The sequence below is a fragment of the Castanea sativa genome, chromosome 1, assembly GCF_040712315.1.
Source record: "Castanea sativa cultivar Marrone di Chiusa Pesio chromosome 1, ASM4071231v1".
Lineage (NCBI taxonomy): Eukaryota > Viridiplantae > Streptophyta > Magnoliopsida > Fagales > Fagaceae > Castanea > Castanea sativa.
The window spans coordinates 59,467,283-59,493,810 of NC_134013.1; the positions used below are offsets into that span (position 1 = coordinate 59,467,283).

Sequence of the window (26,528 nt, forward strand, 5' to 3'; positions counted from 1 at the left end):
AATGAGAGATTTTTGGCCCTCTCTTACATAAGGAGAACCCCCTTTACCACCATCCACTGCTGCCCTTTGAAGCATCCTATTCAACCCCTCTGAGCATAATAAGAAAAGATAGGGAGACAAAGGATCTCCCTGCCTTAGACCTCGTGAAGGTCTAATATCTCCCCTCGGTTCTCCGTTTACCAGAATTGAATAAGAAACAGTGTTGATACGTTCGTAGACAAGAGACACCCACTTTTCACAAAAACCCAATTTCTCCATGATTTTCACCAAGTAAATCCACTCCACCCGGTCATATGCCTTAATCATATCTAGCTTCAAGGCCATAAAACTCCCCTTTTTAGATTTTTGGTTCTTCATATGGTGCAGGGTCTCAAAGGCAACTAAGATGTTATCAGATATAGCTTTACTAGACTGAAATGCACTTTGAGTTTCAGAAATAACACAGGGTAAAATATTCTTAAGCCTATTTGCTAAAACCTTAGAAATAAGCTTATAGAGAGTATTACGTAAAGCTATTGGGCGGTATTCTAAAACTCTTACGGGGCTTTTGACCTTTGGGATGAGAGTAATGAAGGTCCTATTTATTGAGGATGGTATGGAGCTTGAATTGAGACAAGTGAGTACAGCCTCCGCCACATCTTCTCCAATAGTTGGCCAAAATTGCTGGAAAAAAAGTAGAGGCATGCCATCTGGTCCTGGTGCTTTTAGAGGGTCCATCTGTTTTAACACCAATTCCACTTCCACTCTTTCAAAAAGTGCAACAAGTATCTGGCTCATCTCCTCCGTTACCACTGTGGGAGTAGCCGCTAGTGCATCTTCAATCTGATCAGGTGAGGATGAAGCAAATAGATTTGGATAAAAATCAACCAAAATATTTGCAACCCCATTTTCATCCTCACACCTTTCCCCCATATGATTTTCCAAGGCCTCAATTCTGTTTCTCCTGAACCTGTGGGATGCTTTGCTATGGAAATAATGTGTTGCTATCACCTTCATGCAGCCACAATGCTCTCGATCGTTGTTTCCACATTTTTTCTTCTTTTGATAAAAGATCATTTATTTCTTTTTTCAACCTAAGTACCTAATTCATAGATCTCCTTGATATTGCTGCATCCTCTACCTTCCTTAATAACTCTTTTTTTTTTCCTTCAATAACCGAGTAATGTTCCCAATTTCTACCCGACTCCACCATTTTAATTTTACTTGGCAATCGGTGATCTTGCCTTCAACCTGAGCCATGGCTTGGCCAAGAGCATCAAAACGCCAAGCCGACTCCACCGTTTCCCTACACCCCTCATCCTCCAACCACATGTGCTCAAATCTCCAAGTTTTATTTCGGAGCCTTGGTATACCATTTAAACAAATAAGAATTGGTTTATGGTCGGAGGAGCCACACTCCATATGAATTACCTTAGTTGCCGGGAATTTTTCCAGCCACTCCATTGTAGCAACTGCTTTATCCAACCTCTCCTAAATTGTAAAGCCATCTGGATGCCCATTACACCATGTAAATTTCCCCCCCACAAAACCAAGGTCACGAAATCCACATTCATCCAAAACATCTCTAAAATCTTCCATTTGCCTTGCTGGTCTATTTCGGCCCCCAAGTTTCTCATGGCTTCTTGTAATCTCGTTGAAATCTCCTGAACAAAGCCAAGGAATAGCATTTCTATTTTTCAGACGTCGTAGATAGGACCATGACAAGTGATGGTTTGTTGTCTCTGACTCTCCATAGAAACCCGTGAATCTCCATTCCTTATCCGTGCCCTTATTCACAATGCCATCTATGTGATTTGGAGAGAAAGTGTCTAAAGAAAAATCAACTCCCTTCTTCCAAAAAATGACAATCCCCCCACCTCTCGTTTCATGACCAACTTCAAACATACCACCAAAATTTAATCTATCCCGAACATCTTCTAGCCTTGCTTTATCCAGCCATGTTTCGGCTAGGAACACAATTGAGGGATCTTGTACCTGGATCATATCACCAAGCTTTTGTTCTGTCGGTAGGTTCCCAATCCCCTGACAGTGCCAGCATTGGAGATTCATTGCTCTTGGCGAGGCTGCCCTGCAGCCTTCACCATTGAAGATTTTTTCATTAAGGTTTAAGCACCCAACCTTCTCTTTTTTGGTTTCTTATAGTTATCTACCTCCATCATAGTTCTTTTAGAAGAAAGAACCCCTTCATCCAAGTTGCCTTTGTTTACCCTTTGAGTCACCCTTGCTACCCTTGTCCATGTTCTCAATGAAGTGTCCCCTTATATGCACGACCCTGTACAAAAGTCTGAGTATCGGGCTGAGCTTTCTCTTGTGTTCCCGAGGTTTGAGAATTTAAATGATCCACGTGCCTTGCATCTGCCTCATTACTCAATTCTACCTCACCAGATAAGTTTGTAAGCATATCACTAACAGGAGTATCTATGTGGACTTCCTTTTGCTCCCTGAGATATCAATGCCATTTAATTCCTTGTCTATTTCCTTAATCAGCTTCTCAATCAAATCTCCTTTATTTCTGTTTAAATCCCCATTAAGCAAATTTGTCGGTTTCAACTTTGAAATCTCGGGTGCATTGAATGTCTCCCCAAATTTCGCTTCAACCGCTGCTGTTACATTCTTCATCCCTTTGTTGGCATGGTTAATGTCAGCCCTAGCCTCCCTTGACGGTGTCGTTGTTTTCTTAGCCACCTGACCGACCTTTCTCGCGCCACCTTTCTTCCTAGCTTCAAAGATTCTAGGAACCACAACCACTGGTTTCCGTCTCACCTGGGGTGGAGGTGCCCGAATCCATGGTCCATACTTTTTATCGCTAATTCCTAGTGTACCTTCACTTTTGATCCACTTATCACAGTCCCTATCGGTGTGGTCCAAGCATCCACACCAGTAGTAAATGTTGGGGAGTCGTTCATATTTGAATGACACCCAATGCTCTTCCTCGTCCTTAATTGATAGCACCCGACCCCCGCACAAAGGTACTGTAATATCCACTCTTATTCGAACTCTAATAAAGCTTCCTCCATCCACATCCTCATCCTTTGACTCTCGGTCCACTACTCCGACAGCCTCACATAAATCTTCAGCTATCTCTCTATTCAAATAGCTAACTGGGATATCGTGTACTTGGACCCAAAGGGAGACTGTATTGAAAGCCATTTCATGCACTGGCACTGCGTTAGTTACCCCGTGAAGGACGACTAGATGTCTATCAAAACTCCAAGGTTCATTAGCCAGGATTTTGTCAATCTCTTTTGCGTTATCAAATACAAAAATTCTAGTATGATCTCCTGCCTCTCTGATTTGAAATCCATTCCTAGATTGCCACAAAGGACTGAAAGTCCTAGCAATCGCCTTCGTATTTAAAACTCGCGGCGTTAGGAATTTTGCTGCCATGGTATACTCTTGAGTTGCTCTTGCTTTCTTCACCGTCAGCTTGCCTCCCTCCCTATCATTGAGAGACAGTTTGCACCATTGATTTGTAAGACTCTCCATCCCTCGTACTAGTGTTTCCCAATCCCCACCAAAAAAACCCACAAGCCCTACCGGTAGCTGTGCTACCCTAGGGGACACAATGTCTTACAAGAAGGGACAATCACTTCTACCGTTTAAGGGAAGAGAGTCAAAGACCTTTATCTTAGTATCAGAGAAACTATCCAATTTTTTAAAAAAAGGAAAATTATGACATTAGACAAAAAAAAAAAAAAAACCCTTGAATTACTTAAGAGAAATGATTTTTTTACAATATTTTCACAATAAATTATATGTGGTAGGTTGTTATGGATTAATAGCGATAAGCAAAAAGGTAATTTTGGTTGTAAATTTTTTTATTTTTTAGAAACAAGCAAACACACACAAGGGAAAGGGAGAATGATTTTAATAAAAATACACACCACAACTCCACTCAAAAACCATGGTTATAAGTTTAAATTAGAATCAATAACAACTAATTATTTATGGTTTGTTATGAAAATAGTGTGAACGTAGCATACCTTTCACAATTGAAAGTCTCAAACAAAACCTAGAAAACCCGTTTCTTTATGAGAATTTTTTAGTAGTAAAAAGTTGCCACATCACTTAAAACATGCCATATTATTACTTCATTAGGTAAAGAAGTAAAGAAACTAATGAAAATTAATAGAGGGCTCAACAGCGTTTAGTTTTTAAACTTCAAAACTAATAGCGCAAATTAAATTTCAAGTACCATTCTTTCAAAAAAAGAAAAAAAGAAAAAAAAAGAGAATTTCAAGTACCCAAAGCACTCAATAAGCAAACTTTACCACTTTAGTACAACTGTATTTCCGCGTAAAAAAAAAAACTAAGTTGTGGTTAGCGGTGTGTTTGGCAAGTGCATGGAACTAGTGCTCAACGCCGCCGAAAATGACCTATTTTTCTTCACGCCAGTCATGCTTTTCGCAAGAGGAGTAGAAGACCGAACAACACAGAAACCAAAAAAAAAAAAAAAGATATATATAAATATATTTATAATTTCCGCAGAATTGTTTTGGCTCCAAGTAAGTAGTAACCTGAACGAAGAAAAAGAGAGAGAAAGAGAATACAAAAAGGTGTTTGTTGGCCTTATTTTTTTTATCTGTTGCTTTGCTTTGATACCAAATTTGAAGAAATCCATTTGCAATAGCAGCAGATTTAAGCATTTCAGAAAAAAAAAAGAAATGCATTATTTTTATTATTAGCATCATTATAAGATTAGAGATTTGTTTGTTTCGTCCGACTCGTTTTTGATCCGAAACAAAGTCCATGGGTACACCCACCGCTCCAGCCACCACCGCCGTCGGTCAAACCGAGATTAATTGGGACAAGTACGTCTCTGTCTCTCTCTCTCTCTCTCTTTAATTTAATTTCTCTTCATTTTTTCGTTTCTTATAAACTAGGTGACTGATATTTTTGAATTGACTTGATGAAGAATATTTTTTGTGAGAGAAATGATACCACAAAAAAAAAAAAAAATGTCATCAAATGGAATCTTCATTCAACCAATTCCTAGTATTAGAAACTCTCTTCACTTGATTGTACTTCACATTGATTGAAGCTTTGATGTGTGTGTGTGTGTATATATATATATTGATAATTCGATAGTTGGGAAGACAGGATTTGAACCCTGCACGTCTTTGTTGTTGGAAATACCAGGAGGTGCCAATATATGTAACGGGTCCCATGCCTCGGTAAAGAAGGGTTGTAGCAGTAGATTTATAGCCAGTGTAAAAAAATTTAGTTACAACCTATGAATATGGATGCTATTGAGTTGAGTTTATAGACACATAATCGATAAATTAGACATGCCCGCAAACATGCCCTCATCGTTGTTGTACTAGAAGGAAGTGCTATTGCAACTATGTATATGAGTTAGGATCAAGCTATATCTGGTTTAACTCTTGCTTAGCGTTATACCACGTAATAACTTTTTATTGGATTATCAAAGTCTTGTGGTTTATGTTCCAGACAAGGTACCTTGGTTTACTCCCTTGGGATTGGGTCCAAAGGGCCTTGCCTTGGTGAGCTTGTCTATGTTCTTGAAACTCATTCCAAGTTTTGTGTCAATTACTCTTAATTACCATCCTATCTATAAACTCATGTTTTGTGATTTAAACATTTATAGATGAGGTAGTTGTTGATCTCTAATCATCTTGATATTTTATAATCATGTAGGGTATAAAGAGACAATGTAATCCAATGGTGAATTTGTCAAAAAAAAAAAAAAAATCTAATAGAAAGATAATGGGTGGTGTAATATTGACAAAAATTACACTAGGTGTAAATTTGAACTTAACCCTAAATCTTATGTGATTATTTGAACTTGAGGTTGTAATTCCTAAGGTGCGGTTTGGTAGACATGTCATGTATCTGAAATTTCTGCCTATTTTCTTTAATAAAAAAAAATATTTTGGCTCTAACTCAAATGACACCTACTCTCCCATAAGAAAGGGTAGAGGGTGTGTGTGTATGTAGATATATATCCTGTTTATTGTTTTACAATGAATTTGAAATTCTCTATTTTTGGAACTCACTAGTTTCACCCAACTTTGCAGGCTTAACAAAACTAAGTTTTATGTTGTTGGAGCTGGCCTCTTTACGGGAGTAACTGTGGCACTGTACCCAGTCTCTGTTGTAAAAACTAGGCTGCAGGTTGCATCAAAGGATATTGCCGAGAGAAATGCATTTTCTGTTATCAAAGGCATTCTAAGAACAGATGGGATTCCTGGTTTATACAGAGGGTTTGGTACAGTAATAACTGGCGCAGTCCCAGCTAGGATAATTTTTCTTACTGCTTTAGAGACCACAAAAGTGGCTGCATTTAGAATGGTTGAGCCATTTAAGTTATCTGAGCCTACAGAGGCAGCCATAGCAAATGGAATTGCTGGAATGATAGCATCACTTTTTTCACAGAGTGTATTTGTTCCAATTGATGTGGTATGTACGCTCCAGGTCATATTTTTGGATTGGTATTTTTTGCTATTTATATGTGGAATTGTTAAATTTTACTTGAGAGTTGGCATAATATCATATGATATTTGCTTTATAAGATTGCTGGGTTTTCCTTCAAATTCTAATTTTAGTTTAGCCTAAAGGTTACCAACAAATAAAGCAAAAAAGGAAAAAGAGTAGGTGGGTGGAATTTCTTAGGTGCTAATTTTCCCAGTGTTTTACTTTATAGGTAAGCCAAAAGTTGATGGTGCAAGGATACTCGGGCCATGCAAAGTACAATGGTGGTTTGGATGTTGCTCGTAAGATTTTAAAATCTGATGGCATTCGGGGATTTTATAGAGGTTTTGGTCTATCTGTCATGACTTATTCCCCATCTAGTGCTGTATGGTGGGCAAGTTATGGTTCAAGCCAACGCGTCATTTGGAGGTGAGACATGGAAATTTTTTCTATTAATGTTAATCTGTTGAAATAGCTTGTTTACCTTAAGAGTCAGTCCAGTAATAGATTTTTTTTATCCTATAAGTGGACAATCTATGCTGTTTACCTTTGGATTTTTAGTTGGACATTTCTTAGAAATGATCCTCCATGACCATGTCTCATGTCCTTTACAAGGGGAAAACCAACCTTGGAGGTGCATTGCTCTAACTGGACTCATTGTGTTTGAATTTCATGTTTCTTACTGAAATGAGGTTATGATATTGGAAACAGTCAGGAATCTGAGTAATTTTATATATAGATATATCAATTACGAGGCTAGGAGGCTAGTAGGTTGCAAGGGATTTGCAATTAAGCTTTATGGATTTCTATAATAACTGGGGTAACTTAAATGACTCCCAAGGTATAGTGAAATTAGACTAGCTATATCCAATTCTCAAAAAAATGAAACTTTGCCTCCCAAATGATAAAAACAATTGACTTTATGTCCTCTTTCCCACCCCTCAAATGATCAAAATAAATGACACGGCCCTCAAAATGATTTGAAAAAGGGCTGGCTTGTGTGGTCAGGGCCTTGGGCTTGGTGGTATGCTCCCTTCAAGTCTAATGTTCTAATCCCCATGGGTGCAAACTATAAGCTGATGACTTACTTGATCTGTGTGATGTGGGTGCATTACATGGGTTTGGGGTTTAACTGGGTAAAAGGACACGATGCTCTGCATGGTTTCCGGGGGTTCCTCATCATCATAAAAGGAGGAAAAGGGTTAATTATTTTGATCATTTGGGGGCAGAGTGTCTTTTCTTGAAAATTGGGTATGGAGAGTTTAATTTCACTACACCTAGGGGGAGTCAGTGTAATATACCCTAATAAATGGGGTAATGGATTCAGGGGCATCATTCATTTGTTGACATAAAGTGGGTTGTCCACTTATTGAGTAATTAGTTTAATTTCTGAGTGGTGCATTGCCATTTCGTTTATTGGGCAGTCTCTTAGGCCAACGCACTGATGTTGAGGAAGCTGCTCCTAGCCATTCAAAAATAGTGTTAGTTCAAGCAACTGGAGGAATTATTGCAGGAGCAACAGCATCCTGCATCACAACCCCATTGGACACCATTAAGACACGCTTACAGGTATTCATATACGTGGTTCACGTGAAACTATCATCTTCAATTTTCATCAGTTCCTTTAGAACCTGACTGTTGGATATACTTTGGCTGTGTACTAGATTTGGCTGTGCACCAATCTGGTATGCAGTATGTGTACATGATGAGACCCAAACAATTATCATCTGTGGAGGTTTCTGGCATATCATAGAACTTGCCCAGCTATAAAAAATATAACTGGTTTTAATTTTTTTCAATTTGGTAAATTTTTTGGTTTAGAAAATAGGTTTAAAATTGGACCAGATATATACTTTATATTGACACTTTTAAGTTTGGTGTTTTTACATCTGTATTTCCACAAGCAACATTTTTTAAAATTGGCATTTTCACATTCATATTCTACCAAAAATTGGTTCCAACCTATGTTTAGAAAAACCAGATATAAAAACCATTTCAAATTTGAACTGGTTATATTTTTGGTTGAGCTTATATCTAAACCAGTTCCAAGATTTTCCAAACACCCCCTAAAATTCAAAAGGTCAAAGAGCTCCAAGAAATTTATGGACAAGAGTGAACCACTAGCCATTGTTCCATCATAGAGCACCATTGAGAAAACAAGTTTCAATGTCACTATTGACAATTCATTCCCGTAAAACATGTGCACATTCCTTTCTTTCCAAATGTGCCACGTTACACATGAAGGAATGGCCTTCCAAATTTCAGTATTATGCTGTTTTCCATAATGTCCCTTCCAACATGCAGTAGCTTAACTAACATTCTTGGCATGACCCACCTGTCCCCAAAAAAGCAAAACTTAAGAGACCTTATTTTCCTAGTGATGTTGAAATGGAGAAATAAATGATCCACTGTTTCTCTATCAAAACACATACAAGCAACTCCAATCTGTAATAGCAATATTACGCTTTCTTGCACTTTACTGCTTTACATTTTTATTGCTGCTTGTGTAGTAATTTTTTTCCCCAAAAAATATGGTAAGCTATAGAATGATTGGTAAATCTATGCCCATTTCAATGCAAAAACATTAACCTACAATGGACTTACCTGGTTTTTTCATGTGCTTGACTGCTTTTCACTTTATTTGAATGTTGTGCATTGTTTCCTTTTCCAGAAAAATACGGTGAGCTATTGGTATAACTTCAGTCAGTGTGTTTAGGTGTATAGTGTTTTTGACATTGTACTGTAATAGTATGTTGTCATGTTACTTTTTTTTTGATAAGGTATGTTGTCATGTTACTTAACACCCTTCAGTCCAGAACCTTATAATAGGCCTTGGTTTTAATCTTAGTGTCCATGGAAAACTAAATTGAAGTTTTGCTGGTTGTCTGAAACTTGAGAATTGCTCTAACATATGCAAAAGTTCCAAAGTTGTGAATTTAACCAAGCTTTAAACTTCGTTTGATATTTTACCCCTACAATTTACCTATAAGCTACGTATCTACATGGCTTATTTGTAAAAGTAATTTCAATTACTATGTAGAATCTCCAGAGTCACATTTTTTGTTTGGATTGTAGCTTTAGGAACTATCTTGACTATTGATAATTAACGTAAGAAGAAGGTGTCAATTCTAGATTGGTGTTATATGTGCAATTGTAATGGAGAATCGGTAGACCATCTTTTACTACATTGTTCTATTGTTTATGAGTTGTGATCTATGGTGTTCACCTTGTTTGGTATCCACTGGGCGATGCTAAAGACTGTGGTTGAGCTCCTTGCTTGTTGGCAAGGAAATTTTGGTCATCATCATAATGGTGTTATTTGTATGGTTGTCTCTCATTGTTTGATGTGGTGCATTTGGCGGGAGAGAAAACCGGTGTTTTGAAGATTTTGAAAGGACTATAGCTGATTTAAAACTTTTCTTCCTTAAAACTCTATCGGACTGGATGTCTATCATAGGGAGTCATTCTATTTTTTCGGTCTCTGATTTGATGAATGCTTGGAATTTATGTATTTGATTATTTTGGTCCCGTGTTGTATACTTCCTGTATACTTGGGTGACTCATTATTAAGTATTTGAATAAAATTTCCTTTACTTATTAAAAAAAAAAAAAAAAGGATCTCCAGACTTGGACTACTCAATATGGCTCGGAAAATCCCAAATTCATGATAATTTTGTGAACAATAAAACCTTTCTTTTTTTTGATCCCAACAAACCTATGCCCTTCCTCCTCACTCTAAAAATTGGGTGCTACTTGCAGCATTGAATTCGTTTTATTGTCTAGCCTTTATCTTGGGTAGTAAAATGCTCGAAGTACCATAACTTGTCATTCACTATGAAGCACAGGTGCGTTTCGGGATTCGGGTGTGAGTGCGGGTGCGAGAGCGGGTGCGGGACTCGGCAATTTTTGAAAAAGTAGGGTGCGGGTGCGGCGATTAAAATATTATTAAAAATATTTTTATTTATATTTTTAATATATTGCTAAACATACTTTTTTCACATTATATAAATATATATCAAATTTAAGAGCAATAGTAAATAATAATTAGAATACAGAGAATGGGAGAGAGCCTAGCTGAAGAGTGAAGGCAAAGAGTGGGAGAGAGGCGCAAGAAAAATGAAGAGGGAGAGGGCTGGGTCTTGGTTTTTTTCCAAACGGTGCGTTTGCACCCTTTTTTTTTTTTTTTTTGGGCCAAGTTAAACGGTTACTGTTTTTTTTTTTTTTGAATTTTGGCCGGTATCAGTTTGCGCCCGATACGGACCGATTCGGGCCGAATCGGGACAAATGGCCCGATTTCGCGCACGTTGGCCCGAATTGGCGCCGTATCGGTGCGAATCGCGCCGAAAAAATTATTTTTTTAATGCCTAATGCGGCACGGACGCGCAGGCAGCGGCGTCGCCTGCGCATCCTCGCGTCGGACGCGGGTGCGGCGGCCCAAACGCCGCACCCGTGCTTCCCAGGTCATCCATTCAGAATACTATAGGGTACATCGTATATACTATGGATCAAGGTTTTGTAATACTGCTATGGCTTTAGGGGTAGCTTATTAGGCTTATTGTATTCCTGTATATGTAAATTATAAGACAGAGCAAACTAATAAAGATGTATCTGTTTTGGGTTTTCTGCTATGGACGTAAGCTGTTAAGCCAAAACTATGTTAATACCTTTTTATTTTTTTATTTCTCTTCTATCTATCATTTCTTCCTAATATTTTCTTATTATAACATGGTATCAAAGTCACATATATGTGACCTCCACTAATCCTTAGAGCAATCCTTGCCAACACTTTTTCTTACAACCCACCAGTCCAAGTTTAAGGCCTAAAGCTTATAGAATCTTTTATATTTATGCCAGTTACAAACAAAGAGACCTTCTCTGGAAAAAGTAAAGAAAAGCACCGGCGCACACTCATACGCATGCACACATACACACAACCGAGGGACATTATATTACACCACAACTGTGTTTTCGGTGGCTTTGATGTGTGGAACATGTAGTTGAAGAGACCTTATCTTCTCAAATAAAGCTAAAATGTGTATTGAGAGTTAGAATCATAAATAAAAATGGATTTGAGAATGAGAAATACAAGTTTCTCTGTTGACTTATATATCTTCATTTGATCAAGTTGCTGCTTATTGGTGTGTTTAATTGGCTGTTTCTGCACTATATTAGGTGATGGGACATGATAAAAGACACACCACAAGACAAGCCACTAAACTGCTTATTGTTTTGTTTTAATTAGTTTTTTTCTGCACTATATTAGGTGATGGGACACGAAAAAAGGAACACTGCTAGACAAGTTGTTAAAGGCTTGATTATGGATGAAGGTTGGAAAGGTTTATACAGAGGGTTGGGTCCAAGATTTTTCAGCATGTCAGCCTGGGGAACCTCAATGATATTGGCTTATGAATATCTGAGTATGACTCTTCACTCCCTTTTACATTTCTGCAGTACAGGAACATTTTGATAACAAATTAAACAGGCTAAAACACTGAATTATCTTAATATTTTTTCATTAAGTGGGTCTCAATTATCAGTAATTACTGGTTTTGATGCTTTAACTCAACATGGTAGACAATGAAATTCTAATTACATGTCAAATTATTCTTTCTTTAGTCCAGTAGCTCTTGAGCAACCATTTACAATGTTTAAACCTTAGATCTGAATTCTGGAGGCCCATGGTGTTGAAGCTTCTGTGGCCATGTTCTACCTTTAGCTGGCTTAGAGTGATTGGACAACTCTCGAAGAGCTTTCCTTGCTTCACTGCTTCACTGTCAATAATTGAGTTACTGTGTTACATCATCTTTTATCTGATTATCTCTTGCATGTAGCTTTAGGTTGTCTTCAAAACATATACACAGTATTCTAGGGGATGAACAAAGAAAATGCATAGCTGTATATTTTGCAGATGATCAATTCCCACTACTATGTTACTCAAACACAAGTCCTGGGGTAGCCACCTAAAGTGCTTGTGTCTTCTTTGATGGGAAAGTACCTATTCGTGACTTCCATATTAAGTCATCAAAATTCTAGAGTGCTTTGTCTGCTGGTATTTGCTTGGGATGGAAATTTAGAAAAGAAAAAAAGAAAAAGAATTTTTTTTTTTTTTTAAATTGTATTTTCAAAATGCATGAAAATAAACATTTTTCTTGACCTTTTTGTCACAGCATTGGCCATTTTTTTTTAAAAATTATGTTAGTAATTAATTTGAACAATCATGAACTATGATGAGGCCATGGTTGATGATGTATATTTTTTCAGATGCCTTGGATAACACAGTGAAACAATGTAATTTCTATGATGCATTTGACAAGTCTGGCTATTTGATAGGAGAGCTTGCAGCAAAACTTTTGTGGGGGGTTGATTGGGGGATTAGTTTACATTCCACCTTGTGGAATGGAATATTGTATGCTCTTTGATTGGAAATGGGAGATTGTTGGGGGGGGGGGGGGGTGGCGTTGTTGAGAAAATTGGGTACTTTTGGCTATAGCGTTTTGGAGAGAAAGAAACCATGTTGGAGATTGATAGACAAAATATGATGGCTAATTTTTATCATATGTTAATTTGTGATATTTTAATGTAATTTTTGGAGGTTTAGGATTTAGGCTTTTATTTCCTTAGTTTTAGGTTTTTTTTTTTTTTAATGCATTTTCTAATCAAATTAGAGTCCTTTTATGATACTCTATCAATTAATTAATTTTTTTATTTGGAAAATAAGTTTTCTAGAGCATTTAAATAGGCATAAAATCTGTAAAAACGAAAGTTAGTAAAGTTAAAATTTTTCTGTTTTTATTTAATATTTATTTTTATGGATTCCAAAACTCTATTCCTTGTAGAGTCAATAAACCCTAATAGATTCAAGTGTTAGTGTTCATCTATGAAGCACGGATGTGGCTGGGAGGGTGCCGCACCGGAGTCCGATGCGGTTGCCTGCGTGTCGGTGCCGCGTCTAAGGCTTTTTTTTTCTTTTTTCTTCATGGATTTGCACTGAATCAGCTTCAATTCGCGCCGAACTGGGCAGATTCAGCTAGAATCAAGCCGTATCGGCCGAATCGGCCGGCGACCAAAACGGCCGAAACGTACCGAAATGGCCGAAAACTGCCTTGAATCACGCCAGAACAGCCGAAATCGGCTTTGAATGAGGCCCAAACATCCTAAATCTGTCCTTAATTTTATTTTGAATATTTGTTGCTTTTGTGTGTTGTGTTTTGTTTTGTGTTTCTTGCCTTCTTCTTTCTTTGTTTTGTGAATCAAGGCATAGTAATGTGTTTTTTAAGAATATTTTAATAGTAAAAATATATAGAACATATAAATAAAAATATTTTTAATCGCCGCACCTGCACCCAACTTTTTCAAAAATTACCGAGTCCCGCACCTGCACCCACACCCACACCCACACCCGAATCCGGAAACACACCCGAATCCGGAAATGCACCCGTGCTTCATAGGTGTTCATCTAGGACGAGACATGAGACTAGCACTGTTCACACTTTTTCGTTTTGGATCAATTGGTGGCGTAGGATCCTTAGGAATTCAGCACTAAATTGTGTTCTTGATGAGATCTTAAAGGGTTCTTGAATAGGGTCTGATATTAAGGGTTTAGGTAACTAGAAATAGGGTAATTGTAGTTTACCCACATGTGGTTTGACCTGTTTTAAAAGCGTGTACCTGTGGTTTATAAAATGTCACTTTACTCACCTGATGTCACCTTTGTTAGACTTTTGTAACCCACCTCGTCAGATTCACCATTAAAAAAAAAAAAACCATAACAAAAACAATCAAATCAGGATCTAAAAGATAGGGTTTTGTAAAATCAAGAACATTCCATTTTCTTTTCTTTCCGGCATTTTCAAAACAACCAAACAAATCTGAACTCACCACCTTTCCTAACATCACCGATCTAAGAGAGGTTAAAGAGAGGGTTGGAGTTTTAGAGAGTGAAACTCTAGGCTAAAGATACAGAGAGATAAGGGAGAGAAATTGGAGAGAAGGGAAATAATTGTGAGAACCGCTGCTGTTGATGGTGGTGGCAGGTGGTATTGATGGAGCAAAGAGCTTGGTCATGGTTTTTTTTTTTTTGGAGCACTTTGTGTACACATTCTGTGTACATGAGGTCTCTAGTGCATATCAATAAAAGTTAATATTATATCCCCAAAAAAAATTATTAACTAGATGGTGTAGAATATGCGTTCGCTTTCAATACTGTATGTGGCTTAAAAATATTGTGAATATTTGGTATCAGATCAAAATTTGTGGTTTTTAAGTATCTCTATGGGTCAATACTAGAATTTTGACAAAAAAAGGACTATTTGCTCAAGTGCCCCTAGTTTTGATACCACTAGTCCAAGGGCATCCCTTGATCTTTTTTTTTTTTTTGATAAGTAATGAGAAAATTTTATTAGAATATCAAAAAAGTGGCACCCAAGTATGTAGGAAGTACACACTAGGGAGATGAACAATCAAAAACACAAATTACAAGCATCCATTGAAGAAAAAACTGAAAAAATAAATTACCAAGGGTATTTCTTGATCTTATACTTGTCAGTGGCAGAAACCTCTATGGGTTGTGTATTGGGACAACATGGTAAATCTTGGAGAAGGGAGCAGACAAAAAAAAAGAAACACCAACAACCCTCAATCTTTCAGGCCACCATCATCAAGCCCCCATGATCTCAGCCATCATGAATCATACTTCAAACCATATAGCCAATTCAAGACCCCTATCAAAATTCCACATAATTCATTCCTAAACAAAAACCCATTCAGTCAACTTGCTAAAAACAATCTAAAAAAATAACCCCTCAACACTATCAAACAAAGTTTATCCACCATCCAAACTCTTGATTGCCACAAGCCATCATGAACCCTTAAAACCCTTTGCTTTGTTAGCCTCAACGGTCTTGCTCACCAATTGTTAGCCCCACTTAGCCTTCGATCCAATCTTGACAGAGGATCAAACCACCAAATCTCAAATGATGGTGCGAACTTATCAATAATCACTGCCACTTTTCCCATTAGTTCCAATAGTCAGCTGCAACCCCTTTCCTTAGCAAGTCAATGTATTCAATTTCTATTTTCATTTGCCAACGTCCACCACCCATGTTGCCATTCTATGTTACCAAATTCACTGGAAGCTCCAATTGAGATTAATCGTGGGGGTGCTGTCAACTGACAAAGGCTCCTTGTGAGAGCAAATGTTTTGAAGGCCTGGCACAAGACTCAGCCCAACATTCAAAATCAAATTGAGGGACATGTTAGCCCATCAATCCCAACAACCCAAGCTTGGTCAGTGCAATTAGTTTGCTTGAATGTCCAAGTTGTACATGCTAGCAAACCATCCTGGACAATAAGTATGCCCGCAAACCTTTGTGGGATGCACACTTATTGTCCTTTGGTCTTTTCAAGTTGTGCCGGACTCCCTATCAACTACATACCTGTTCAGTGATAGCCAGTTCACAAGTTCGATTCCTTGTTTCAATTCTTTCTTGAAGTTTATAATATTTGTACACAATGGTGATATAAAAGGCATTGATCATAAAAAACTAAATAAAAAACGGTGAGATAAGAGACACCTACTTTTGATGGTCATTCGGACCCATGCATTTTCAACAATTTGTTACATGAGATGCACTAATTCTTTGAAAAATAGGTTTATCAGATAATAAGAAAGTTAGGTTTGCCAATATTAAAATCATTGATGGAGGAGAATTTAAGTCCAATGGAAGAAGGAAAGGAAAAATAAAGGCCCATTAATCCATTTTCTTTTATCCTCTGTTTTATGTTATATTATTATTACATCTTTTGTATTTTAAAAGGTCATGTGACTAGCATGTGACTTTTAATGAAGTTGGATGGTTAGGATTTAATTGGAATCTGTAAGAGGGCTAGGATTCTAAGGTTACTGAAGGCTATTATAAATAGCCATTTTTAAGTCATTGTGGGCTGCTTTTCTTTTTTATTTTCATGAAATTTTCAAAGGTTGCAACTTTAAGCTATGGTTGGTCATGGGGTAGAGGAAATCAAGGCCAATAGATGAAGATGGCTGAGATGAGGCATATGATTGAGATTGTCATGAGTTGTGCAAGTCCTTCAGCCACAGGAATTGTTGGGAACCCGTATGTAGATTCCAGAAGGTGACTGCGGCCCTTTGGACATAGCGGAATGTGGTCTTGAGGATAATAATGATGATATAGAAGATGTAGAACATGCCAGACTCGTAGAATATGTGGCACAAGGTGGATTGAAGGATTGGTTGGGATGTGCAGTTGAATTGAAGGATGAAACTTTGAAAGAGTTTGTACTGCAAACTGGGATTCTCCACCAATTCATGGTGACTATCTTGCAGAGCATAGTCAAGGACACAAGACTATATCTGATGAAGATAAAATCACATGCATACAAGGTGAGCTGATAACCTACATTGTTGATGAGGCTTTCTCTGTTTAGGCAGAAGAGGCTATTGATTTTATAAAAGGCAATCAGGGGTGAATGCCCTGGATTACCCTACAAGTAGTTCCAGCAAGTGGGGTCGGTTGTTTGTAGGTTTTATTGGCTAGAGGTGCAAGTCCAAGGGCTCTTCTTTAGAAAGGTTCCCTACATTATCGAAAACAAAATTATAGAAGGCAGTCATTCAGTGGTACAATCAGCTTGTTTATTAGTGGGAGGTTCTCTTTTGATGAATGGAGTTTCAATCTCCAAAAGCTTGAACGCATTCAAAACCATGATTTCATTGGAGTTGATGAATTTCCTTCAAATTACCTTGGTAATAAAATTAATCTTTGGAAATATTGATGGGGAATGTTCTTGATCTTTTTTGGGAAGATTTTGTTGAACAAGAATTAGCAGAGGTGAAGGACATCCAAGTGTGATGGTAGGTAAACTTTTTGGAGGGGGCAATCTTCCTTTTAGATGTGTGCATGGATTCATCTTAGTATGTGCTTCACGTATTCTACCATGGCAAAAGAGGACAAGAATTAAAATCTGTTTAACAAGATTTATTATGAGTGAGAAAAGATTGATAAGTAGCATATTGTTTATCTTGTCTTGCAGAGGAGAATATGATGGAAAGGATTAGTTGGACATCTGAGAGATTGAGGTGGGGATGGTTTGAAATACAATATAGGTTAAGCTTCACACATGAGATACAATAATGTTGAGCCATCAAAACTTTGTGATGAAATAGAATTGCAAGAGACAATATTTTGGTTTTGTAATTCGTCATCATGGTCAGTTCCCCCTCTCCAAATTATCTTTATGCAAAGAAATTCTACTAGCCTTTACTTTGAGAATGTTTTAGCACACTGGTGCAGACATTGTAGTGTGGTATTTTATGCTTCAAAATGTTAATATTTTTGTCAGTTGTATTATTATGGAATCTATTTTTGTATGTGATTACATATTTTCATAGCATTGTTCGAATGATTTCCTTTATTCATTTATTTTTATTGATTTTTGGGGCTTAGCAGACCTTTTTTTTTTTTATAACAGCCAAAAAAAAAAAAAAAGTTTGCCATATCTCTCTTTGCACACGTATGGTTTTATATGTAATGCATATGCATATTCTAAATAGTATTTTATTGGTTTTATCTCATCAGAGCGTTTGTGTGCGAAAGATGAATTGGTGTGATATATACATATCATATAATGGTCCACAGCCCTGCTTCTTCCCAGCATGAAAGGCATTGAGATTTTGGTCCAAACTGGCTGGATTCAGCGTTTTGTTTACAATGGCTGTTTTGGATATGCACTAGAATGATAGTTGGCCATTTTGGATACCAAACTGGACTACCTCACTAATTCTTGGAAAGAATTGTTGGATCTTCTAAGATTTTTCCAGTTAGATAGTTGTTATTTCATTCTTTTATGATATAACTAACTCAATTTGAGATTCCGGATCTAGCAACTGCATTCTTTGGCACAGTGAGTACATCCTTCAGCAAGAAGGTGCATCACATATAGCAAATAATTTTAATATTTTAGAGATATATCTAGTTTCTTGTGAAATTTTCCGTTTGGATCTTTTTATTTTATTTTATTTTAAATACTGCTTTGTTCTCATAAATTTGTCATACCAGATATACCGGCTATTTTCTTAGGTCTTATATTGGAACCTTGTCTGTTGGGATATGATCATAGAACTGTTTGTTGCAATCATTATCAATTCATCATAGAAATAACAATGGATGATTCTATTATAATGATTCCTGGTAAAACCGAAAAGGAAGAATTTGTTAGAATTAATGTTGGGCACAAAGGATTTATTCATTAAACAAGCGGAAGGTGCTGTAACTTCGTGTATGTATCTTTTGTGGCATTTAAGCTGGTTGATTCTAAACTAGTTCTAGAAAATTTTGTGGTGATTTGGGAAAAATCTCAGTTATGGTAAATTGTTTCTTTTCTAATAAAATAGGGAAAATTACTAGAGTTATGGACATTTTTGTTAGATACTTATTGACTTATAAGAATGCTTATTGATATTTTTTTTTTGTTTTGGCTCATTGATGCTGAAGGATTCCTTTGTCACGCCCACGCTAGTCTTGAATAATTACTTCTAAAAAAGATCATATGAGAGATCTTTCAAAATTAAAATTTGGGTAAAATAATTATTTAAACGTTAATGTTGCAGTCAATGGCTTTTAAGGGGAATGTTGTAAACATGGATCCAAGAGGATGCTTTTGTCATCTGGATTGTGAATGGCTGATATCATTGCTGTATTCCCGAAGCAAAGCTAATTGTTTTTCAAGAGTCCACAAACTGTTTAGTATCACTCTTCAATCTCAATAATCATCTACGTCGCATGCTTCAATCTACCATAACCTTTATTGTTGACGCCATCTCCACCACATCTAGGTCGTGGTGCTTGTGATAGGACCTCCAATCTTAAACATTTTGTGAGGTCCAATACAAAAGCGCTACAAAAAAGCAATAAGAAATTGAGGGGTGCTGTTGTACTAGTACAATGATTCTGTATTTTTGGAAATCCCAATTTTACCCTTACTTCACATGGGGATGAAGTTGCTGCAATATTTTTAAACTGCAACACGCAGATGCTTTTCAATATTTGTAAGGGTAAGATTTAAGTGGAGCACTTAGGTGCTATTTCTTATGGTTTTTTTTTTTTTTATAATTTTCTAATATGATTTTTTTTTTATGGAATAAAAGTGTATTTTTTAGTTAAGTAACTACATGACAAATTTAGAAAAGAATTTAAGGAATGTCTTCCTTAAGAATAATAAAGGCTTCCTATTTTTTAATGTCAAATAAAAGATAGGAATATTTAGTCACTTAACTTCCTCTATTGTGAGGTGGGGGTCGCAAGAGACGAGAGTCAAGTTTTTAGGAAAGAGTTTCACACACACACACACATACACATATTTAAATTAGGCTAGAGTAGAATTTTTATCTTATATTAAAAAAAAAATCCCCTACCATTTGTTATATATTAAAAACAACTTATACTTTTTTAATATTAAGTTCCTTTATTGTATCTTATATTCAAATTTGCTTATATAATTATAAATTTATTATTGATCATGGTAAATGAATGTGTTAATATTAATTCCCTAATATGATATGATGAGTATCATATAAATGCTCGGTCATACTTGTAAACTGTCCATAATAATGATGAGTAAGAGTATGAACTAGCGTAAGTGCATTAATTCCAAACAACATTCAATGATTGAGTGATAAATGATCGCAAAATCATTACTACCATCCAATAATGTGTATTTAAATAACTGTTACGGACAGTAAAAAATTGGGGTTAAGTGGTCATCATTGAGCCATAACTCCCCCAGTTGTAGTGTAACATTACACAGAGCATTAATACACGCAAAGGCTATATAAAGCCAAGAAAGCCAGGTAAATGGTACAAAAAAACACATACACACACAAATCACTCTATAGATTACTTATCTCTAAAGAGTTTAAGCTAATTTAAGTATCAGAGGGTCCTTGGTAGACCCCAAACTGATGTCATTATCCACTTAGTGTTTTCTCTTACATAGGATCTTCAAGTCTTCCATCATATTGACAAGGAACATACTAATGAGGCAAAATCGTGCTTCTTCAGTTTGGCACCATCTGTGAGAAATGACTATAAGCCATCGAATTCTTTGTTGACTAAATTTCGAAAAATCGATGGACCCAACCACCACTGCACCTTCAGATCCGGTGGTAATGGCTTAACAAATTCAAGTATAGACAACTAATGTGCAAGAATTAAACAGAATGAAGACTTGAAACGGAGGGCTTGCCTCGAGGGCACGAATATGTCGCAGTATTGGCGTAACTACAATGACAATGACGATGAAGCCCATAGCCTAGGGAATAGTAGAAGAGAAACCTCAGACCACATTGCGCAGTTAACTCATGGCAGTGACCAAATGATAAAAAACATGAGGAAGGAGCTAGACGAAGTCAAAAGCGCCATGAAGGGTAAGACAGCAATAAACCTTAATGGCATGATCAAAAGGATAGACTCACCATTCACTACCAGCATTTTGGAGTGCCCTTTGCCTCCCAAACTTCGTTTCCCTCAGCTAGAAGTTTACAATGGCACAAAGAATCCCGTAGATCATATAGGGGCATTCAAGACAATTCTAAGCCTCTAGCAGACCCCAAATTAAGTCATTTGCAGGACATTCTAGGCACCCCTTAGGGGAGCAGCAAGGGTGTGGTTCAATAAGTTGCCCACGACTTCTATTGCAAATTTTGATCAGCTAAATGACTCATTTGTCTGTCATTTCATTGGGGGCCAACACCAAAAGAGGTCCACCTCTTATTTGTTAATTGTGAAGCAGCAGGAAGGGGAAACCCTGAGAGAGTACGTAAAACATTTCAACAAAGCAGTACTAGAAATTGATGAAGCAGATGATCAGGTGATACTGATGACCTTCCAAGCAGGGTTGAAGAATCTAGACCTCATCTTCTCTCTAGGGAAGACTCCTCCAACTTCAATGACAGACTTGTTGTTCAAAGCGCAAAAATACATGAATGGGGAAGATGCATTGACGGGTAAGTGAAAGAAGGAAGAAAAAGCTAAGTCCTTGGGCAAGAAGAGGGATTGTAAGGATAATTTCACAGATGCCAAGGCTAGCAAAAGTGGTCTAGAGATTTCATCGAAGAAAAAACTGAATTTTACTCCTTTGCTAATGCCCGTGGACAAAATTCTCATGCAGATAAAGGACGAACTTGCGCTAAAATGGCCCAAAACTTTGAGCTCGTCCTCAAAATGGAGAGATACAATGAAATACTACCTCTTCCACAAAGACCATGGTCATTATAATGACGAGTGTCGAGATTTGAAAGAACTGATAGAGGAGTTAATCCAGAAGGGAAAGCTTCAAAAGTTTGTAAAGAAAGATTATCAAGTCCACCAGTGAACAGAAGGGAAGTCTATCGGCGACCATAAGGAAGAAGATCGAGACAATTCCAAGCATATCATGGGAGAAATAAGGATGATCACTGGAGGATTGATTGTTGGGGAATCATATAAATCCCTGAGAAACGCAGTCCAAAGGTAAGTAAACAGTGTTCACATCAAACACATAATAGTAAAACATCATCTTACTGGAAATGACGACATTGTTTTTTCGAGCGAGATGTGAAAGGGATAAAGCAGCCACACGAATACCCACTTGTCATTATGCTAACCATTGAAGGGTACAACACCTAGAGAGTGTTGGTGGATAACGGAAGCTTGGCTGATGTAATGTACATGACGTCATTCCAGCAGATGAAGTTGGGTCCAAAATACCTTAAGCCCTTCGGATCCCCGTTGGTCAATTTCAGTGGAGACCATGTTTATCCAAAGGGCATCATTTCATTGCAAATTATGGCAGGAACATACCTCGCTTAGGTAACAAGGATGGTAGACTTTCTGATCGTCAAATGCCCTTCATCTTATAATGTGATTCTTGGACGATCAACCCTTAACCGCCTTAAGGCAGCATCTTCCACATATTGCTTGAAAGTAAAATTCCCGAACCCCCACGGGATTGGAGAAGTATGTGGAGACTAACTTTTATCCAGGGAATGTTACTAAGCGATCTTGGAATCCAGAGAGAATCACACCTAGATGGTAGAGGAGGAACCACCCAAGCCCAAAAAGGAAGTGGAAAACATAGAGCTGGTGCGAGGAGACCCATCCGAAACTACTGAGGTAGGAAAGGAGCTCCAACAGAACTTAAAGGATGAGCTAGTGAAGTTCTTGAAAAAGAACCTGGACGTCTTTGCATGGAGCCATGAAGATATGCCAGGGATTGATGAACAAGTATTAGAGCACAGTCTCAATGTTGACCCAACAAAGAAACCCTTCCAACAGAAGAGACGAGTATGCACCCCAGAACAGAACAAAGTAGTTATGGAAGAGGTGGAAAAGCTCTAAGCCGCTGGATTTATTCAAGAGGTTTATTACCTAGAATGGCTTGCCAATGTTGTCATGGTAAAAAAATCCAACGAAAAGTGGAGGATGTGTGTGAACTTCACAGACTTAAATAATGCATGCCCCAAAGATAGTTTTCCCCTTCCCAGAATTAACCAGCTCGTTGATTCGACAACTGGTCATGAACTACTAACCTTCATGAATGCTTTTTCAGGTTATAACCAGATCTTAATGAAGAAAGAAGATTAGGAGAAAACTACGTTCGTCACTAGCTAGGGCCTATATTGCTATAAAGTCATCCCGTCCGGACTAAAGAATACCGGTGCCACATACCAAAGATTGCTAAACCAGATGTTCTGCAAGCAAATAGGCAGGAATATGGAGGTCTATGTGGACAACATGCTCGTAAAAAGCAAGGAAGCCAAAACATACTTGGAAGACCTCCAAAAGATGTTTGATACTTTGAGAAGGTACAAATCTTTTTTTAGTTTCGAAAATGATTTGTTAATGAGCAAATTTTTGAAACTCAAAAGGAAAATCATAACAACAAAAACATTAAGAACATGTTTTAAAGAAAAGTTTAACAACGCATGGCAGCAACATCAGTAATTAAAAATAAAAGAACACATCTATTCATGCATCATCAAGTAAAATAAAAAACAGAAAAAGGAAAACGAAAAACTACCTCTTGCATGGACGTGCTCTTCTTATTGAGGGAATATTTTAGGGTTCAAAGAAATGTATTCAATTATCATTGAAACCTAAAATTTCTTACTTACAAAAAAGAAATTCCTAGGGCTAGAGCTTCCAAGACATCTTTAATGTAAGAGAGAAAATAATAGAAAAGAAGAGTTAGAAAGAGGGATTAGAGAGCGTGAAAAATGTGCTTAATTTTGAGATGCAACCTCTATTTATATAGGCTGAGATGTTCAAAAAATTAGCTAAGTGATTAGAATACGAACTGGGACACGTTCTTATCTCTACAAAATCGAATAGGATGCGTTTTAGTTCAATCCAAGTGCCCTCGAGCTAGGGCTCGAATTTGTGCCAATCGGCACTTGGAAAGTGCTGATTGGCACTCCAAAAGTGCCCAATGGCCCTTTTGGGTGCCGGTCCCTCATTTGAGTTTTGGTCCATTTTGGACTCATTTTTTGAGGTTTTTTGAGCTGGGATTTGCACTTAGACATGTTTTTAATCCATATTCTAAAAATTAAATTCTTTTTCTGATGATTCAGGTCCTTTTAGCAATGATTATCTTGTAAATAAATCTCCAAAAAGTCTTGATTATCCCTAATTTTATTGTTATCTGATTATCCCCTTTATTCTCATGCAAGCAAACCTATTTTTTATGCTAACTATCAACCAATCACAACATTATTTAATTACTTTTAAATTGTATAGCCAATCAGAATTAATTTAAATTAATCATGTGTGGTTGATTCTACCTAAATACAATGCATGCTGACTGTGCAAACCTGATCATGGGATATCTTTCATTCCAATGGTCTGATTTGGAAATTAGGTATACCATTGTGATCGTTAGAACTCAAGATCATTTTTATAATGCATGTAATGCAATCACGAATTTTGAGAATATGAATGGTCATTCTAGTCATCTTCCTTGATTAAATCATGGGTGCAAAATCGAGTGTCTACAAAACCTTTTTCTAAGTCAGATAGAAATTCTATTATGCTTGAACTTATACATTCTGATGCATGTGAATTGAATGGTGTATTAACTAGAGGAGGTAAAAGATACTTCATTACATTCATGGCGTAAATGCACTTTTAATCATTACATTTTGGATGTTTTTATATTTTGTTCTCTACATTTTATTTTTACCATTTTTAGTCCCTAAAACAATTTGCGCATTCTATTTTAGTCCTTTCCATCACTCTACTAACGGGAAAGGCTGACGTGGCTAACAGAGAATTAAAATAATATTAAAATAATACTACATGGCATAGTGAAGCTCGACACATGGATTCCCGCCCTAGACATTGTCATGTGACCATCACGTGACTGCTTCTCAACTACCTATGGCATGTGATTCTGAAAATCCCCAAATCCTCACTATTGAACCCTAGCCAACCTCTCATGTGAAGCCATCAGCCCCTCTCTCTCGCGTAGCCACCAGCCTCGCGAAAGCTAGCAGCCCCTCTCTCACGTACCCACAAGCCTCGCCTCGCGATCAGCCCCTCTCGCATACCCACAAGCCTACCGACCAGCCTCGCGATCAGCCCCTTTCGCATACCCACCAACCCCTCCAGCCCCTCTCTCGCATACCCACCAGCCCCTCTCTTGCGTACCCTCTAGCCCCTCGCTCGAGTAGCCATCAGATGGAATCAAGTTCTTCAACCAGTTCAAGCTTGAGGAGGAGAGCTCCAGTGAGGTGCTACTGTGCTGAAAAACCAGTGCTAGTCGTTTCGTGGACAGCAGACAATCCTGGCAGAAGGTTTTATGGTTGTCCAAACTACTGGGTATTTCAATTTTTTTTGTCAAATTCTGGGTATTTTGTTTTATGGTTGCAATGGCGTGTTGGGTTTGTTTGCTGTTCGATTTTTTTGTCAAATTCTAGGTATTTTGTTTTATGGTTGTAATGGCGTGTTGGGTTTGGTCTTTTTATTTTGTATTGTTGTTCAATTTTTTTGTCAAATTCTGGGTATTTTGTTTTATGGTTGCAGCTGCGTGTTGGGTTTGGTCTTTTCATTTTTGAATTGCTGTTCAATTTTTTTGTCAAATTCTGGGTATTTTGTTTTATGGTTGCAGCTGCGTGTTGGGTTTGGTCTTTTCATTTTTGAATTGCTGTTCAATTTTTTTGTCAAATTCTGGGTATTTTGTCTTATGGTTGCTTCTCTGTGTTAGGTTTGGTCTTTTTATTTTGGTTTGGTCTTTTTATTTTAGTAGGCTTAAGAAGATTTATTTTCTTGTTTTTTACCCCCTTTAGCTTTTGTAAACCTGGAAATAGCTTTTCAATGTACTATGCTGCATATTGTAGACACCAAAATTTTCACAAGTTCTTAATTGTGTTTTAAGCTGTGCCTTTGAAATTAAAACTAAATTGAATTTTATCATAATTATTAGAGCTGTATTGAACTGGCTTACTGCTATAGTTCACAGTAATTGGCATACTGTTTTAGTTCACAGTAATTATTAGAGTTGTATTGAACTGGCTTACTGTATCATAAATAATTGGCATATCTACTTGAATTGCTGTAAAGAAAAGAAGCTGAGATGAGAGTGTAAATTGCTGAGATGAATTGATGTTGAATTGCTGTTACTCAATTTTCTTGTGTTTCATTATTAAGTGCTTGGTTTGCATTTCAGGTTGGGCGAAAGTGTAAATTCTTCTAATGGCGTGATGATGAGATATGTGAACATGGTAAGGTGTTCATCCCAAAGCAAAGGCAATGAATTATCAGACTAGAGGCCGAGGTTGCAAGATGCTACAAGAAAGAGAAGTTTTACATTGTGGCTTTGGCATTCTTATTGGTGATATGTGGGATTTGTCATTGTAATTGTATGTATGGTTAGGCAGGTAATGGAGGTTTGGTTAGGCAGCAAGTGGGGAGTGTTGAAGTGTTTATGTTTGGTAGTTAGCATGGAAACACTTGCTGGCAGTGTGTAAATTTTTTGGTCAGGTAGTTAGCATGGAAACACCTACTGGCAGTGTGTAAATTTTTTGGTTAGGTAGTTAGCATGGAAAC

The 26,528-nt window shown here is 37.3% G+C and overlaps 2 protein-coding genes across 5 annotated transcripts; one reads left to right on the forward strand and one right to left on the reverse strand.

Annotated features, from left to right (window-relative positions):
* Positions 1-1,470: 1,470 nt before the first annotated feature.
* LOC142630978 (uncharacterized) lies at positions 1,471-2,049 on the reverse strand. The gene has a single exon (XM_075805036.1). It carries the CDS (start codon positions 2,047-2,049, stop codon positions 1,471-1,473), a length of 579 nt encoding a protein of 192 aa, XP_075661151.1.
* A 2,320-nt stretch (positions 2,050-4,369) lies between these two features.
* LOC142619904 (uncharacterized) lies at positions 4,370-26,528 on the forward strand. 4 transcript variants are annotated; one of them, XM_075793268.1, is made up of 6 exons: positions 4,370-4,811; positions 6,039-6,420; positions 6,665-6,861; positions 7,857-8,001; positions 11,696-11,849; positions 12,694-12,858. In XM_075793268.1, exons 1-6 carry the CDS (start codon positions 4,750-4,752, stop codon positions 12,849-12,851), a joined length of 1,098 nt encoding a protein of 365 aa, XP_075649383.1. In that variant the 5' UTR covers positions 4,370-4,749; the 3' UTR covers positions 12,852-12,858. The 4 variants fall into 4 exon arrangements, with proteins under 4 accessions (XP_075649383.1, XP_075649402.1, XP_075649410.1 ...); XM_075793287.1 differs by lacking the exon at positions 12,694-12,858 and adding an exon at positions 26,149-26,528 and having other exon boundaries at positions 4,394-4,811; XM_075793295.1 differs by lacking the exon at positions 12,694-12,858 and adding an exon at positions 19,058-19,487 and having other exon boundaries at positions 4,394-4,811.